This window comes from Hemiscyllium ocellatum, chromosome 3 (assembly GCF_020745735.1).
Source record: "Hemiscyllium ocellatum isolate sHemOce1 chromosome 3, sHemOce1.pat.X.cur, whole genome shotgun sequence".
Lineage (NCBI taxonomy): Eukaryota > Metazoa > Chordata > Chondrichthyes > Orectolobiformes > Hemiscylliidae > Hemiscyllium > Hemiscyllium ocellatum.
Genome location: NC_083403.1, coordinates 105,544,001 through 105,562,446, shown reverse-complemented (window position 1 = coordinate 105,562,446; position 18,446 = coordinate 105,544,001). Strand labels below are relative to the sequence as shown.

Genomic DNA, 18,446 nt, shown 5'->3' with positions numbered 1-18,446 from the left:
AACAATAGAACCCAAAGAGAAAGAAGAGCAGTTGGACAAAGGAGTAGATAACAATCTGGCTAGGAGGGTAAATAGCTATTAATGGAGTTTGTTACTGGCTAACAATGTTAAAAATCACACAACACCAGGTTATAGTCCAACAAATTTAATTGGAAGCACTAGCTTTCAGAGCACCGCTTCTTCATAATCATGTTCAACATATTATCTGGCTGACACCAATTGTTACAGTTAACCTGAGAATGTAACTTTTGAAAAAATGTTTGGTGATTTACATATGAAAGAAGTGAAACTATTATGGTATTCTAACAGATGAAAGACTCAACAAAAAAATCAAGGTACTTTTCAATGTATAATTTCAGTTACATCACACCGTAAACTTTTGCTATAAATTCTGTGTCTTACAATTGTGTCCTCCACAACCACCTGATGAAGGAGCGGTGCTCCGAAAGCTAGTGCTTCCAATTAAACCTGTTGGACTATAACCTGGTGTTGTGTGATTTTTAACTTTGAACACCCCAGTCCAACACCAGCATCTCCAAATCATGGCTAACCAATGGGTTTTGTGTAATAACATATTATGTGATAGCAAGGGGAGGTTGGAGTAGGGACATGGGAGAGTTCAAGCCCCAAAGTTGCTGAACTCAATATTGAGTCTGGAAGGCTGCACGATGCCCAGCGGAAAATGAGGTGCTGTTATTCCAGCTCACGCTGAGCTTCGCTGAAGCACTGCAGCAAGCCTGAGACAGCCGCGCTGTTTTTGACTTGCTGCAGGAAAAAGGGGTATTGGCAAGGAAATTCAAGAAAACTGGAAAAGAGAACAAAAAATCCTCACAGTTGTAACTGCAAATAAATTTGTATGTGTTGATTTGATCTATTTTTAGAGCTGTATGGTAGGAACTAATGTACTATAGTGTATTTTCAGAGACCTTGATGCCCTGATCATATTTCCTGCCAGAAATACTCAAAATGAATCTCTACTTGTGGTTCACGGATATTGGGTGCAGCCATACACATATATCTGTAAAAAATTCTGTAAGTGCTTAACACTTGCGAAAATAGGAGATAGGATCTAAAACTTAGTTTGTTATATTGTGACAAATTGATGGATATTTTTGTTCTTTACTGCGTGGTGCCTAATAAGAATCGTGAAACTATTAAAATATGTTCAATTATCAAACGTGTTTGGTTTTTATTCCCTGCCTGTGAAAGAAAGCTCTTATACAGCACAAAATCTCAAAGCTTCGTGCTGTTGCAAAGTCCTTTACAGCAAAGGTGTCAGAAGTCAAACAACACTAGTGCTGGTGACTTCATCTGACAAAGGGACAACACTCTTAAAAACTTGTGATTTTAAATAAACCTGTTGGACAATAATCTGATGTCGTCTAACTTCTGACCTTGTCCACCCCAAACCAACACCAGCACCTTCACATTACAACAAATGAAGCATGTAAAATGCATATATGTCATAATATACAAAACGTGGCAGGACGTAACCACAACCAGTGAAGAGTTAACAACCTGATCATGTTTTTCCGGACGGTTGAGAGATGACTATCGAACACAATAGTAATAACATTAGCATAGGGGTTTGGATCCTTTATATATTACAAAAAAACATTCAAAAACACTGAGAATAGTGACAGCACACCATTAATGATGCATTTGAATGTCAATCTTTTGTGTTCAGACTACTGGAGTCGGGCTTGAACCGGCAACTTCTGACTTACTAGCAAGTTTCACTGTAAATTGGAGCTTCTATCTTTAACTTTCAGGCTCAAACCCAGCAACTTCCTAATTGGGGAGATAGTCTCTATTCACTCGCGTGTACTTCCACCCAAAACCAGACGTCATCACGCTTGACAAAAACATTAGACGTAAGGAGACCATTCCGCAACAGTTCAACTACAACTCCCAGAATGCACTGTGCATAGCACGTCTGCGCAGTAGAGACGATAGGTCGGCCCCACCCCCCTCCCGTGCACCATTCGGGGCGGGGGCCAACGGCAAAGAGGTGGAGGCGACGGATTGGCCGTTAACCGGCAGGTGGACCTGTTAGAAGCAACGCTTTCGTGACAATCAATGCGGAACGTGACTGTGCTGGCGGCGGCCTGCTTTTGTGTCCTCGCCATCATTATCCCTTTCGGATTGCAGCCTGGCCGCGATCCCGGTAGCCTGTTCCAGTTTCGAGGTACTGTAATGGTAAATTTAACCGTCAAATAACCGCCACGCTTGCTCGCGGCTCTGAGGCTTTTGACGTCACGGTAGAATGTACTGCGCGTGCGTGTTACCGTCGTGACGTCGAGCCAGCGGACGCTGTGCCCCATGTGGTACTGCGCCTGCGCATCTGCCTGACAACTTTTGACAAAGTAGAACAGCCGTCTGTAACTTTCAAAGCATGTGTTTATTAGCATTACGTTGTTACAAAGTCAGAGAGTCATAAAGTATGGATACAGAGCCTTTGGTCCAAACAGTCCATACTGATTGTAGGGCAGCATGGTGGCTCAGTAGTTAGCACTGCTGTCTCATTGTGCCAGGGACCTGGGTTTGATTCCAGTTGGGGTGACTGTGTGGGGTATGCGCTTTTCCCCATGTCTGCGTGGGTTTCCTCCGGGTGCTCTGGCTTCCTCCCACAGTCCAAAGATATGTAGGTCAGGTTCATGGCTTGGAAAGGGTGGACGCTAGGAAATTGTTTCCGTTAGGCGAGGAGACTAGGACCCATGGACACAGCCTTAGAATTAGAGGGGGTAAATTCAGAACAGAAATGCGGAGACATTTCTTCAGCCAGAGAGTGGTGGACCTGTGGAATTCATTGCCGCAGAGTGCAGTGGAGGCCAGGGATGCTAAATGTCTTCAAGACAGAGATTGATAAATTCTGGATGTCACAAGGAATTAATGCAGGTAATTGACGTTGAAATGCCCATCAGCCATGGCTGAATGGCAGAATGGACTCGATGGGCCGAATGGCCTTAATTCCACACCTAGGTCTTATGGTCTTATTAGTTAGGGGTAAATGTAGGGTAATGGGTATTGGTGGGAACTGGTTCAATGCTGTAGGGATTCTACTATTTTATAATCCTGAACTAAACTAGTTCCACCTACCTGTCCTTGGCCCATATCCCTCCAACCATTTCCTATTCATGTACTTATCCAAAAGTCTTCTCAACATTGTAACTGTACCCACATCTCCCACTTTCTCTGGAAGTTCATTCCAAACACAAATCATTATGTGTGAAAAAGAAATTGCCCCATATGTCTTTTTAAATCTTTCTCCTCTTACCTTAAAAATATGCACCCTCATCTTCCTGTGCTCCAGTGAATAAAGTCCAAGCCTATCCAGCCTCTCTCTCTCTCCAGTTTATAATATCCTCCCTATAATAGGACAACCAGAACTGGACACAGTACTCCAGAAGTAGCCTCACCAATGTCCTGTACAACTTGAACATTGATGCCCCGTATCCTATCCTCAAAGATCTGTGCAATGAAGGCAAGTATGCTAAATTTTTTAACCACTTTGTCTACGTGTGATGCAAGTTGCAAAGAATTATGTACCTGAAACCCTGGGTCTCTGTTCTATAACACTACCCAAAGACCTATTTTTGATTGTATGAGCCATACTCTTGTTTGTTTTACCAAAATGCAATACCTTACATTTATACAATTAAGCTCCATCTGCCACTTCTCAGCCTATTGACCAAATTGATCAAGATATCCTTGTAATCTTAAATAACCACCTTCACTGTTAACTATACCACCAATGTTTGTGTCATCAGCAAAGTCACTAATCATGCTTCCTGTATTCTCATCCAAATTGTTTATATCAATGACAAACAAAAGTGGACCCAGCACCATTCCCTGTGGAACACTGCTGGTCACAGGCCTCTAGTCCAAATAACAACCCTCCACCATCACTCTCTGTCTCCTGCTGTTAAGCCACCCTCAACAACTTCTCCTTTGAATTCTCCGATTTCTATCAGACCAGAGGGGTAGCCATGGGCACCTGCATGGGACCCAGCTATGCCTGCCTCTTCATAGGATAATGGAACAGTCTGTATTCCATAGTTACACTGGCAGCATCCCCCATCTTTTCCTCTCCTACATCGGTGACTGTATCGGCACCCTCTCATGCTCCCACGAGGAGGTTGAATGGTTCATCAACTTCACCAGCACCTTCCACCCTGACTTCAAATTCACATGGGCCATATCTGACATCTCCCTCCCCTTCCTGACCTCTCTGTGTTCATCTCCGGTGACTGACTCAACATCGATTTCAAACCCACCAACTCTCACAACTACTTTGGCTACATCTCCTCCCACTTAACCCTCCTGTAAAAACGTGATCCCTTACTCCCAATTCCTCTGCTTCCACTGTACCTGCTTCCAGGAAGAGCAATTCCACTCCAAGACATCCCAGATATCCTCCTATTTCAGGGACCGCAATTTATCGTCCCAGGTGGTCAACAATGCTCTCCAGCATATCTCCTCCACTTCCTGCATCTCTGCCCTTGAACCCCTCCCCTCCAACTGCAACAATAATAGAACCCCCTCTAGTCCTCACCTTTCACCCCACTAATCTCTGGAAACAGTGCATTATTCTCGACCATTTCTGCCACCTACAGAGAGACCCCACCACTAAGGATATAGTTCCCTCCCCAACACTATCTGCATTCTGCTGAGGTCATTCCCTCTGCGACTCCCTTTGTTAGGTCCATGCCCCCTACCAACCCACCCTATACACCCAGCACCTTCCCTTGCTGCCGCAAGAAGTGTAAAACCTGTGCCCACACCTCCCCCCTCATCTCCATCTAAGGTCCCAAAGGATCTTTTCATATCTGGCAGAGATTTTCCTGCACATCCATCCACCTCTTCTACTGCATCTGTTGCTCTCAATGTGGTCTCCTCTACATCAGTGAGACAGGACGCCAACTCATGGTGTGTTTCAGAGAACATCTCTGGGGGGCATGCACCAAGCAATCTACCACCCTGTGGCTGACCACTTCAACGCCACCTCCCACTTCCCCAAGGACACGCAAGTCCTGGGCCTCCTCCACTACCAAATCAAAGCCATCTGTCAACTGGAGGAAGAACTGAAGGACATCAACATTGACCACTATTTTCCAAATATCTCCTCCACCCACTTCATCCCAGATCCAACTCTCCAAATTGGCACTGCCCTCTTGACATGCCCTATCTGTTCATCTTACCACCCTCCCCACTGACCTATCATAATTGCTCCCCACATGCATCCACCTATCGCCTTTCCCAACCCCACCCCCACCCCCTATGAAGTTGTTTCTCCAATCAGCAGCCTTAAAATTGACTGACTGCTTTCAGTGAACAGCCAAATCAAACCTTCCCCCTCCACATTCCTGATGCAGGCTTATACTTGAAACATCAACTGTCCTACTCCTCAGATGCTGCCTGACCTGCTGTGCTTTTCCAGCACCACTGTTTCCAACTTATTGAGCCAATTTTGTATCCAACTGGCAAACTCTCCCTGAATCCCAATTGAACTCCTGTGGAATTTTTTCAAAGAGTTTAACAAAGTCCAAGTAAACAATATCTACTGCTCTGCCCTCATCAACCTTTTTAGTTACTTCCTCAAATATTTTCCTACAATTTTCTACCAAATGGATAATCGCCCATTGATTCACATTGTACTGTATCCTCCATCCCCTTTGTTCACTCTGTGATAATGCTGTTCCTTTAAGAAGGTAAGGTTGTCCTTGGTGCTTTTTAAGGTGATTGTAAAAATACAGACTTCAAAATGTCTGGGGTAGATCTACTTAAATGCTTTTAAGTTTAAAAAAAAACACTTGTACAATGAAAGGGGAGTGGCCAGTTCTCCCAGCTCAGCTTTTCTGTGGTTTGGTTTGGTTTTAGCAGTCTGGCTGTTCAGATTTTACCTTTTGTGCCAAGGGGGATTTGAAACGGTATCATTAAGTTGGGATAATCTGTTGGGTTTTCAGGTAGGTTAAGTTATTTGGTATTCTGGTTTTTTTGTATTTTATTTGGTAATCTTCTAAATGGGCGGCAAGTGGGCATAGTGGTTAGCACTGCTGCCTCACAGCGCCAGAGACCCGGGTTCAATTCCCGCCTCAGGCAACTGACTGTGTGGAGTTTGCACATTCTTCCCGTGTCTGTGTGGGTTTCCTTCGGGTGCTCCAGTTTCCTCCCACAGTCCAAAGATGTGCAGGTTAGGTAATTGGCCATGCTAAATTGCCCGTAGTGTTAGGTAAGGGGCAAATGTAGGGGTATGGGTGGGTTTCGCTTCAGCGGGTCGGTGTGGACTTGTTGGACCGAAGATCCTGTTTCCACACTGTAAGTAATCTAATCTAATCTAAATAAATCCTATTTTGGTTAAAACTTAGTGGTTTGACCAAGTGCATCTCTCCTGGGATATCCACCTGCTTAAAACAACTAGCAAAGTTAGGGTCTGGGCTACTTTCTTGAAGTATTTTGAGGGGATCTGGCCTGGTCCATAACAACTCACTCTGTGTGTGTCTCTGGGTCTAAATTGTATATGTGTGTTTCTGTTTTAATGTCTATGTGAGTGTGTCTCTATGTTTGGTATGTATATCTCTGGTGTCTGACTGTATATAGAACATAGAACAATACAGTGCCCTCGATGTTGCGCCGACCTGAGAACTATTCTCAGTTCGCCGCCCTACATTATCTCAAAATCATACATGCCTTTAATCTGTTTGCTAAAGACTACTCGTGTCCTCTCTTTGCTGTTCTTAACTCTCTTTAAATCCTTCCTAGCTGATCTGTAACTCTCTATCATCGCTTCATCTGAACCATCTTGCCACATAAGCCTCCTCCTCCTTCATGACAAGAGATGCAATTTCTGTAGTAAACCATGGTTCCCTTACCTTATCACTTCCTCCCTGCCCAACAGAGACAAACCTATCAAGGACACGCAATATCTGTTCCTTAAACCAGCTCCACATTTCCGTTGTCTGCATCCCCTGCATTTTGCTACCCCATTCTATGCATCCTGATTCTTGCCTAATCACATAATTGCCATTGCCCCTTCGATAACTCTTGACCTATGGCATGTACGTATCCCTTTCCATTGCTAGACTAAACGTAACTGAATTATGGTCACTTTCTCCAAAGTGCTCACCTACAACTAAATCAAACACCTGGCCTGGTTCATTACCAAGCACCAGGTTGAGTGTGGCCTCCCCTCTTGTCGGCCCTTCGATATGCTGTGTCAGGAAACCCTCCTGTACACATTGGACAAAAACTGATCCATCCGACGTACTAGAGTTATAGCATTTCCAGTCAATGTTGGGGAAGTTAAAGTCCCCTGTAATGACCACCCTGTTCCTTTCACTCCTACCCAGAATGATTTTGCTAATCCTTTCTTCCACCTCCCTGGAACTCTGCAGAGGTCTATTAAAAAACTCCAAGCAGTATGACCTCTCCTTTCTTGTTTCTTACCTCAGTAGTCGAGTCCTCATCAAAAGTTCTCTCAGCCACTGTTATACTATCCTTGACTAACAAGGCCACGCCTCCCCCTCTTTTACCACCTTGCCTGTTCTTAATGAAAGATCTAAACCCTGGAACCTGCAACATCCATTCCTCATCCTGCTCCATCCATGTCTCCAAAATGGCCACAACATCAAAGTCCCAGGTTTACACCTCCATCTCTGTCCGTCTGTTTGTGTTTAACCCCTTCTCCCTACAAATGTGAATTGCATCACTACATTATATTCTATCTGACAATGCTGTAAATATAATTCACACAATACAATAGATAATATGATTGGATATAGCGAACTCTGTTACAATCAGTACCTTCATGTTGGAGGGTTACAATATCCAGTTAGAAAACTGTCCTCCCTCTGGGACAAAACCTCACTGGGTCTGGAAGGATGGAGTGGGGATTTTAATGTGTCACTGAGTTAGTTTTAGAATTCTCTGCTGCACATGGACATTTCCCCACATTCCATTCCATCTGCCGATTACTTGCCCACTCAGTGAATCTGTCCATATCTGTTTACAGTCTTCTTAGTCACCTCTATAGCTTTCTCTCCCACCCAATGTGGGTCTTGTCAGTGAACCTGGAGACATTACATAGAAACATAGAAGATAGGAGTAGGCCATTCAGCCCCTCAAGCCTGTTCCCCCATTCAATATGATCAAGACCGACAATCGAGTTCAGTTCCCTAATTTCCCCCCCCCCCCCCAAAAACATCCTTGGTCCCTTTAGAGAGAAAAGCAATATCTAGATATTGTAGGGCAGAGAGAGAGAGAGAGAGAGAGATTGTGTATAAGAGAGGAACATTGAGATTGTTCATGATAAAGACTCATCTCCTCCTGACCCTGAGAGGCTCCTGTGTCACACACCAGATTGAAATCAGATTCTTGGGAGCAGGCATGTGAGGCTAGGACCACTGTTCGTGTGGATATGAAGAACCAGGAATCCATTGACAATTTGTTCACTTTTTTTCTCAGTAGACAATATTTTAAGTAGCTACAAACTACTTAAATGAAAACATTTGAATTGAAATTTAGATAGAAAGTGCTCATATGTTTTCATGTGAATTGATTGAAGGCAGATAATGTTGACTGCAATGTCGTTGTCACTAGTTAAGCTGGATATTTTTACTTAGAATCTCCACAGTATGAAAAGAGGCTGTTTGACCCATTGTATTGGCACCGATCCTCCTCAAAATATCCCACCCATATAAAGTCCCCTACTCAATCCCTGTAACCCTGCATTTACCACAGCTAACCCACCTAGCTGCACATCTCTGGACACTATGGGGCAATTTAGCGTGGTTAATCCACCTAACCTGTACATCTTTGGACTGTGCGTGGAAACCGGAGCACTGAGAGGAAACTCACACAGACACGTGGGAGAATGTGTAAACTCCACAAAAACAACCACCCAAGGTTGGAATCAAACCTGGATCCCTAACACTGTGAGGTAGCAGTGCTAACCACATTGGAAAAGCTGCAACAAGTGGGATTTGGGGGTCTTCGTGCATGAACCACAAAATACTGGCACGCAAACTAATTGAGTAACAGTGAAAACAGATGGACTCAACTTTTATTTCAAAGGGAATAGAGTATAAAAATAGAGGACAAATGCAGAGAGTACTGCAAAAACTCAGCAGATTTGGCAGCATCTATGGAGAGAGAAACAGAGTTAATATTTCAAGTCCAATAATTTTTCTTTTTCAGTTCTGAAGCAGTCATACGAGGACTTGAAACATTGACCGTATTTCTCACTCAACAGCTGTTGCCCAGACCTGATGAGTTTCTCCAGCATTCTCTGTTTGCTTCACATTTGCAGCACCTGCAGTATTTTGCTTTTGTAAAAGTGAGGAAGTCTAGGTAGACTGTATCTGGAATACTGGAGGCAGTTTTAGTTCTGTCATCTAAGGAAAGATGCACTGGCATTGGAAGTAGTCCGGAGAATGTTCACTATGTTGATTCTGGGCATGGAGGGATTTTTCTAATAAGGGACATTTAGGTTGGACTTGTGATTATTGAAGTTTAGAATAGTGAGTGGTGACCTTATTGAAATATGAAATGTACATGTAGGCATATATGCCTAGAGGATATTTCTTTTCCCTTGTGAGAAAGTCTCTGTGGGAGGGGTCGGCCATTTAAGGCAGAGATGAGAAGGAATTTCTTCTTTGAGGGTAGTGAATCTGTGACATTCTTTACAGCAGAGGCATGTTGAGGCTGGGTCAATAAGTATGTTCATGGCCAGGGTAGAAGAACTTTTAATCAGTAAGGGAATTGAGGATTTGAGGGTAAGGCAGAAAAAGGGAATTGAGGATTATTAGGTAAGGCATGATCTTGTTGACTAGCAGAAAGGACTGAATCAGCCAAAGGCCTATTTCTGCTTCTACATCTTATTGAGAGTCATATAGCACGAAAACGGACCCTTCTGTCCAACCATGCTGACCGTAGTCCCAAACTAAACTAGTCCCACCTGCCTGTGCTTGGCCCATATCCCTCCAAACATTTCTTACTCATGTCTTTATCCAAATGTCTTTAAATGCTATAACTGTACCTGCATCTACCACTTCCTCTGGAAGTTCATTCCACACATGAAGCATAGAGTCATAGAGATGTACAGCATGGAAACAGATCCTTCGGTCCAACCTGTCCATGCTGACCAGATATCCCAACCCAATCTAGTCCCACCTGCCAGCACCCAGCCCATATCCCTCCAAACCCTTCCTATTCCTATACCCATCCAAGTGCCTCTTAAATAATGCCACCACTTCCTCTGGCAGTATCACCCTCTATATGAAAACGTTGCCCCTTATGTCTCTTTTATTTTTTTCCCCTCTCACCCTAAACTATGCCCTCTAGTTCTGGACTCCCTGACTCCAGGTAAAATACTTTGTCTATTTACCCTATCCATGCCCCTCATAATTTTATAAACATCTATAAGGTCATCCCTCAGCCTCCGACGCTCCAGGGAAAACAGCCCCAGCCTGGTCAAATCCTCCAACCCTGGCAACATCGTTGTAAATCTTTTCTGAACCCTTTCAAGCTTCACAACATTTTTCCGATAGGAAGGAGACCAGAATTGCACGCAATATTCCAACAGTGGCCTAACCAATGACCTGTACAGCCACAACATGACCTCCCAACTTCTGTACTCAATACTCTGACCAATAAAGGAAAACATACTAAATGTTTTCTCACTATCATATCTACCTGCGACTCCACTTTCAAGGAGCTATGAACCTGCACTCCAAGTTCTTTGTTCAGCAACACTCCCTAGGACCTTACCATTAAGTGTATAAGTCCTGCTAAGATTTACGTTCCCAAAATTTAGCACCTCGCATTTATCTGAATTAAACTCAATTTGCCACTTCTCAGCCCATTGGCCCATCTGATCAAGATTCTTTTGTAATGTGAGGTAACCCTCTTCGCTGTCCACCTCACGTCCAATCTTGGTGTCATCTGCAAACTAACTAACCGTATCTCTTATGCTCACATCCAAATCATTTATATAAATGACAAAAGGACCCAGTACTGATCCTTGTGGCACTCCACTGGTCACAGGCCTTCAGTCTGAAAAACAACCCTCCACCGCCATCCTCTGTCTTCTACCTTTGAGTCAGTTCTGTATCCAAATGGCTAGTTCTCTCTGTATTCCGTGAGATCTAACCTTGCTTATCAGTCTCCCATGGGGAACCTTGTCGGACGCCTTACTGAAGTCCATATAGATCACATCTATCGCTCTGCCCTCATCAATCCTCTTTGTTACTTCTTCAAAAAACTCAATCAAGTTTGTGAGACATGATTTCCCATGCACAAAGCCATGTTGACTATCCCTAATCAGTCCTTGCCTTTCCAAATACATGTATATCCTGTCCCTCGGGATTCCCTCCAACAACTTGCCCACCACCGACGTCAGGCTCACTGGTCTGTAGTCCCTGGCTTGTCCTTACCACCCTTTTTAAACAGTGGCATCACGTTAGCCGACCTCCAGTCTCTGGCACCTCACCTGTCACCATCGATGACAGATATATCTCAGCAAGAGGCCCAGCAATCACTTCTCTAGCTTCCCACAGAGTTCTTGGGTACACCTGATCAGGTCCTGGGGATTTATCTACCTTTATGTGTTTAAAGACAACCGGCTTTTCCTTCTCTGTAATCTGGACATTTTGCAAGATGTCACCATCTATTTCCCTACAGTCTACCTTCCATATGCTTTTCCACAGTAAACACTGATGCAAAATACTCATTTAGTATCTCCCCCATTTTCTGTGCCTCCACACAAAGGTCACTTTGCTGATCTTTGAGTGGCCCTATTCTCTCCCTAGCTACCCTTTTGTCCTTAATGTATTTGTAAAAACCCTTTGGATTCTCCTTAATTCTATTTGCCAAAGCTATCTCATGACCCCTTTTTGCCCGCTTGATTTCCCTCTTAAGTATACTTCTACTGCCTTGTACTCTTCTCAGGATTCACTTGCTCTATCCTGTCTATACCTTCCTTCTTTTTCTTAACCAAGCCCTCAATTTCTTTAGTCATCCAGCATTCCCTAAACCTACCAGCCTTTCCTTTCACCCTAACAGGAGTATACTTTCTCATTATCTCAATAAAATGACGAAAGTTTGCAGAGGAAGAGAAACTCATAGACAGGTCTGCGTATGCTTGATTAATTAAGCAATGTGTACATCAAGATGGGAAACCTTGATCAAGCCAGGCTGAATGGTCAAATGCTTTGACTAGTATATCATAACGAGACTAGTCTAAAGTATGTGGTCATTGGGTCACCTCACTCAGCTAACATGTCCAGTATCAAAATGGCTGTTTCTTTTAAAATCATCTTAGATTCCCAAAATGCAACTTAAATTCAGAACATTCCCGGATCTCGAGCTCCAGGGAACAACACACACATTCAATCCAGGACGAGCCAGTGTTTACTCACATCAGACTAAAAAGAGTTAATCTTTCCACCAGCTTCCATCCTGTCTCTCTGTCTGTGTGTCTCTCTCTCTGTGTCCCTTGAACCCTTCAATCAGTGAATGTAATATACAGAAGAATGTTTTCTCTCTCTCACTCACACGTGAACATCTTCCAACTTTCAGCCTTTGTGTTCCCCAGACTGTAAGGGTAATGAGACATTTAATTCCCGGAACAGTCAAGATGGGGGAGCTGAGTTTCATAAATTAAAACCTGCTCAGTGTGGTATACATGAAAATGTATCAGGATTGTTCTATTACATGCATATTCCACTCACCTGATTAAATTACAAGTTCTTTTCCTATTGCCTATAAGTTTTGTTAAGTGTCTTTGACATAACCAGAATTTTTAGTTATCCGATATCCCGCTGTGAAAAGGAATAAGTACTATTACCTTATTACACTGATCCATTGACACTAAGAACAGATATCCTTAATTCTTCTAAACAAATGCTGCCACCACCACCACCACCACTACCATGGTCATGCACTTTCCCGCATCTTCTGTAACAGATGTGTGCAGTTTTGGTCACCATACTATAGGAAGGATGTGGAGTCACTGGAACGGGTGCAGAGGAGGTTTACCAGGATGTTGCCTGGTATGGTAGGAAGATCGTATGAGGAAAGGCTGAGGCATTTGGGGCTGTTTTCATTGGAGAAAAGAAGGTTTAGGGGTGACTTGATAGAGGTGTACAAGATGATTAGGGGTTTAGATAGGGTTGACCATGAGAACCTTTTTCCACGTATGGAGTCGGCTATTACAAGGGGGCATAGCTTTAAATTAAGGGGTGGTAGGTATAGGACAGATGTTAGGGGTAGATTCTTTACTCAGCGAGTCGTGAGTTCATGGAATGCCCTGCCAGTAGCAGTGGTGGACTCTCCCTCTTTATGGGCATTTAAACGGGCATTGGATAGACATATGGAGGATAGTGGGCTAGTGTAGGTTAGGTGGGCTTGGATCGGCGCAACATCGAGGGCCAAAGGGCCTGTACTGCACTGTATTTTTCTATGTTCCATCTAAAATTACAAGCTTTCTCAATATACATCACAGTGCATTCTAAAAATACTCAGGCCAAATCCACTATAGTCTCTCATTCATCAATTAATCTTTGTTTGTCAAGCATGTTGAACTTTATAGAATTTTAAAAATCGTCTGGAATTCAATAGATAATCTGTTCAGTGGAGCAAAATAAAATCTTTCAATGCCTGCCACAAGTCCAAAGGTTGATAGGTTAGTAACATAACGCTCAGGTCTTTCACACGGTCAGGAGATATTAACATATTACAACATATTTTTATCATATTGAAGTACAGTTAACATACAAGACCAGTTTATGGTGGTGTTTATACTCCACATAAGACTCCTCCCATCCCTCTATCTGGATCCGTCAGCGCATTCTTTTATTCCTTATCTGCTTGTCTAGCTTCCATCCATCCATACAACATGTCTAAACTATTCCAGTGGTAGGAAGTTCCACAACAGACTTCTCTGGATAAGGCTGTCTCTTGAACTCCCCAACAAGTGTGCCTCCCTTTTACATAAGGGACATATTTTACCTTTCTTGTGCTCATCCTTGAATGTATTCTAAGTATTTGAAGCTTGGATGTTTTATTAAATGTCACCCTTTTTGTCCCTTCTTGCAAACAAAGACCTTTACTGGCTCTGTGAAAGGTCTTTGCCATGTGCTTTCTCATCCCCCAAGTACTCTCCAGGGAGTTGCCCAGGTAATGGAACAACAAGGAACAATAGCTTTCTTAAAAATAACAGTTTCTTTAGACTTATTCCTGGCCACACATCATCTTAATATCCTCTTATATTGTTCCCACCTCTCTATCAGTAACCAGCCAGAACATTGAACCAGAATATTGGGGAAAATTGTCCCTTTCTGTGATTGGTGTAATAAAATATTTTATGTCCACCTGAGAATACAGACAATGCCTTGGTTTGATAATTCATTTGAAAAACAGTCCTTGCAATGCCGCAGCATTCTCTCATTCTGACACTGCGTGTCAGGCTGTCAGGATTATGGGACTCCATAATACCACACATATATTTACTTGGACTTTAGTAACGTTTTTGACAAGGATCCACAAAGTAGACTAATTAGTAACACTAGATCACATGGGATTCAGGGTGAGCTTGCAAATTGGATAGAAAATTGGCTTAATGGCAGAAGAGTGGTAGTGGAAGATTTGTGCACCTTGTGTCTTTCACTGTGTCCCACACCTGCACACACACAACATGGGTGCTGGGGGAAGAATAAGCACTACCGCAGTTAGGCGGTCGTGTGGGGGTTAAATAAAAAAAATTTTAAAAAAAGAACAGAACTGTCAAACATCCTGTCACTCTAAAAAATAAAAAGAGTGGTAGTGGAAAAAAAAATAGAAATTGCTGGAAAGTTTCTAGAATCCTACCGCACAAAAACAGACTCTTCAGTCCAACCAGTCCATGTCGAACATAATCCCAAACCATACTAGTCCCACCTGCCTGCTCCTGGTTTATATCCCTTCAAACCTTTTCTATTCAAGTGAACTTAACTAAGTGAATAAATGCGGATTGTTATAACATTTACAAAGCATTTGAACAGGTGCATGAAGAGGAGAGGTTTAAAGGGATATGGGCCAAACTCTGCTAAATGAGACTAGTTGAGTTTGGAAATGTGCTCAGCGTGGATGAATTGCACTGAAGAGTATGTTTCAATGCTCCATGACTCTATAAATCTTTAATTTCATTTTATACACATTCAGATTGTAATGCATCAAACAAAGCCAGATAATTTAGAGAAATCTAGAGATGGAATAGTTTAGAATTTTACTTTCTTCATCTTTCTGTCTCTCTTTGTATAATCATTAAGGAATGATGAAGAGTTGAACAACCTCATTGCCTTGCTCAAGTTGTGCTCTGTATTAAAGTTCAAGGGATGTTTCAGAAGTGGAGTGATTTATTTTAGAAAAGGCAGGAAGAGTAAGAGAGTATGAAGCCAGTTAGTTTCATGACTGACATCTTTCAAGTGACTAAGGAGTGCTGGAAGCTATCAGTACATAAATCTTTGTAAACTGTTTAGGAAGCTAGATAATAACATAAGAGAGGAAAGAATAGAAGGATGCATTCTTGAGATGAAGAAGTGGAAGAGGAGACTTGTGCAGAATGTGGAGTATAAGCACCAGCCCTTGAATTGGTTGGGTCAAATGATCTGTTTCATTGGACATTCATAGCTCCTAAAAATAAATAGCTTTACTTTCTTAGAACGGCAGCACATTTGTGAAATAGCAAACTGGCCAAGAGCCATTGTCTTTGGTTGTTTGCTTTGAATTTTCAATCTTGGCCACACTGCCATGTGGGAAATAAGCAGAAATGGAAACCCAGACTAAATTTCAGTATGATACCCTGAACCAATTGTTGGTTTCAGAACAACTTTTGCTAACACCTGAGAGACAACTCCATTTAGCTCAGGATAGCAGACAAAATAAATCTGTAGAGGTAGAAGGGAAGAAAATACTGTACAAGAGGGCTGGTAAACTCCTTTAGAGTCATAGAGATGTACAGCACAAAAACAGCCACTTCTGTCCAATTCATCCATGCCGACTAGATATCCTAACCTAATTTAGTCCCATTTGCCAGCACTTGCCCCTTGTCCCTCTGAACCCTTCCTAGTCACATACCCATCCAGATGTCTTTTAAATGTTATAATTGTACCAGCCCCCACCACTTCCTCTAGCAGCTCATTCCATACATGCACCACCCTGTGCGTGAAAACTATATCTCCTATGTTCACATCGTTATCATATGTATAAATTTAATTCGAAAAATTGAAGCACCTTTTCCCAACATAAATTACTTGTAACTCAGTCTTCAGAGAAGATGAGAAATCGTTCAGCATTTGTTTTAAAGTAGATAAATTGCCCAAAAATATTGAAGATTACCCATGGATTTACAAAAAGGTTTCGTATTGCAAACCTGTGTATTTGTTAACTCTTCTTTTGGATCATACATAAGGAGGCTAATTGTCCAATTGTTTTTGTGCCTGTTGTTTGGACGAGTTTCCCAATATGTCTCAATATCTTTTCCCTATTGTCCTGAGCTTTTATCACTCTCAAGTATTCATCAAATTTCCTTTAGAAAGTTACTTTTGAATCAGCTTCTGCCAACATTTCAGCGCATTCCAGATCATTCTTTTTTGTTTTGTGACTTTTATGCCCACATGTAATAGTTTGTTGACAGATTGGTGAGAGGACGGTAAGGTCAAGAATCATCTCCAAGCTCAGGTTTCTTTAGAGCTCGATTGCACTTTACATTTACTGTGTTTAATCATATTTAGTATTATTGTTACCATTATGAAAGACTATTCTCTACATGTTCTCTCTCCATTAATCTCTCACACTTTTCTCTAATTAATTCTGCCTACACTATGTCAGTTTTGCCCGTAAGGAGGATCTCTGTGGCATCATCGCAATTTTGCTTCAGGGTCCTAAAGACCTTTCACACCAATCACAGCAAGTCACTTGTCTAAGACGAATGAGTCCCATTTCCCCTTACTTTGATCCCTTTGCAAATTGACTTAAGTCTGTGTCCTTGGTTACTGGCTGTACTGCCATTGGAAACAGTTCTTCCTCACCTATTCCATCAAAACTACATAAGGTTTATTTAATCTTTCCTTACTCTTCTCCACTGTAATAAGAATAGCTCCCTCAGTTTTACCTAGGCATCCAGGGCAGTGAAAAGTTTGGATATTTATGCAAATGTTGTTGAAGTTCTGATCCTAATGGAAGAGAATCTCATTTTGGGGGTTCTACTTCAGATATAACTGTGATATGATTAGCCTCTAACTTTGTTGCTTGAAGAATATACTGATACACTTTGGTGAAGAATCACCTGCGTTTGCTGTGTTGTGGAGAGATTCTCTAATTAGACAATAAAATTGACTTTGTTTGCTGTTTGTTTGCTGTAAGCCCCCCTCTACCTCTGCCAACACAGTAGCTGGCAGAATAATGTCACTGGACACTCCATAGGTCCCAGGGCAAATCCTGCTACTTTGTGTGAGCCTTTGCTAACAGCCATAAAATGGATGCTTGGGAATGCAGCACACCCAGTTCACACAAGCATCATATAAAGGGCGATGAAAATTGTTTTGTCTTCTCAGTGTGTTTTATTCATATTTCTCTTCATGCATCCATTAAGTTTTTAGTCACTTATTCAAATATGACTTGGAGTAATATTTTGTTTGATTACATCTTTTGAACATGTTAAATCAGTGCAGTATGTGAACATGGGATCTTTGACCTTTCACTGTAGTTCAGTACATTCAGTTTTGCCCAGATGTAGCATCTGCTTTAAGATGGCTAAATTGTCCGAAAGTATTGTGAATTTTACAAGATTAACAAGATAATTGGTAATGCAAAGTTGTGGTGTTTTATTATCGTTATAATGAATTATACAGCTCCAGAAGGAGGCCATCTGCTCCGTTGTGGTTGTGTGAGGTCTCTGAATAAGTTATTCAATTAGATTCATTCTCTTGCCCTTACCCAATAGCCCTGAACAACATAAAGCATGATGTTGAGTAGTTCAGTGTGCCATATAACTTATAAAGAGGAATCCATAGAGTGCCTACAGTGTGGAAACAGGCCATTTGGCCCATCAACTTCCCCCCCCCCCCCCCCCCACCACCCACCAAACAGCATCCCACCCAGACCCCCCTATCCTTATAACCCTACATTCTCCATGGCTAATCCACCAAGCTTGCACATCCCTGAACACTATAGGTAATTTAGGAGGTCCAATCCACTCTAACTTACACATCTTTGGACTGTGGGAGGAAACTGGAGCACCCAGCAGAAACCCAGGCAGGCAGGGGAGGATGTCCACGCAGCCAGTTGCTGAAGGATGAAATTGAACTTGGGTCCCTAGCACTGTGAGGCAGCAGGGAAACTACCGAGCCACTGTACCTCCTACAATAACCTACAATGTGCATTAACATTTGTGACAGCTGCCACCAAAG

General features: G+C 42.5%; 1 protein-coding gene across 2 annotated transcripts in view; it reads left to right on the top strand.

Moving 5' to 3' along the window:
* The first annotated feature begins 1,961 nt into the window (after nucleotides 1-1,961).
* Nucleotides 1,962-18,446, top strand: part of b3galnt2 (beta-1,3-N-acetylgalactosaminyltransferase 2) — a 35,378-nt gene continuing 18,893 nt past the window's right edge. The window contains exon 1 of one of the 2 annotated variants that reach the window (XM_060852650.1): nucleotides 1,962-2,188. In XM_060852650.1, coding sequence (XP_060708633.1) covers nucleotides 2,080-2,188 — 109 coding nt within the window. In that variant the 5' untranslated portion in view covers nucleotides 1,962-2,079. Of the gene's footprint in view, nucleotides 2,189-2,864; nucleotides 2,899-18,446 lie in introns of those variants that run through there. The other variant, XM_060852659.1, reaches the window with a different exon arrangement.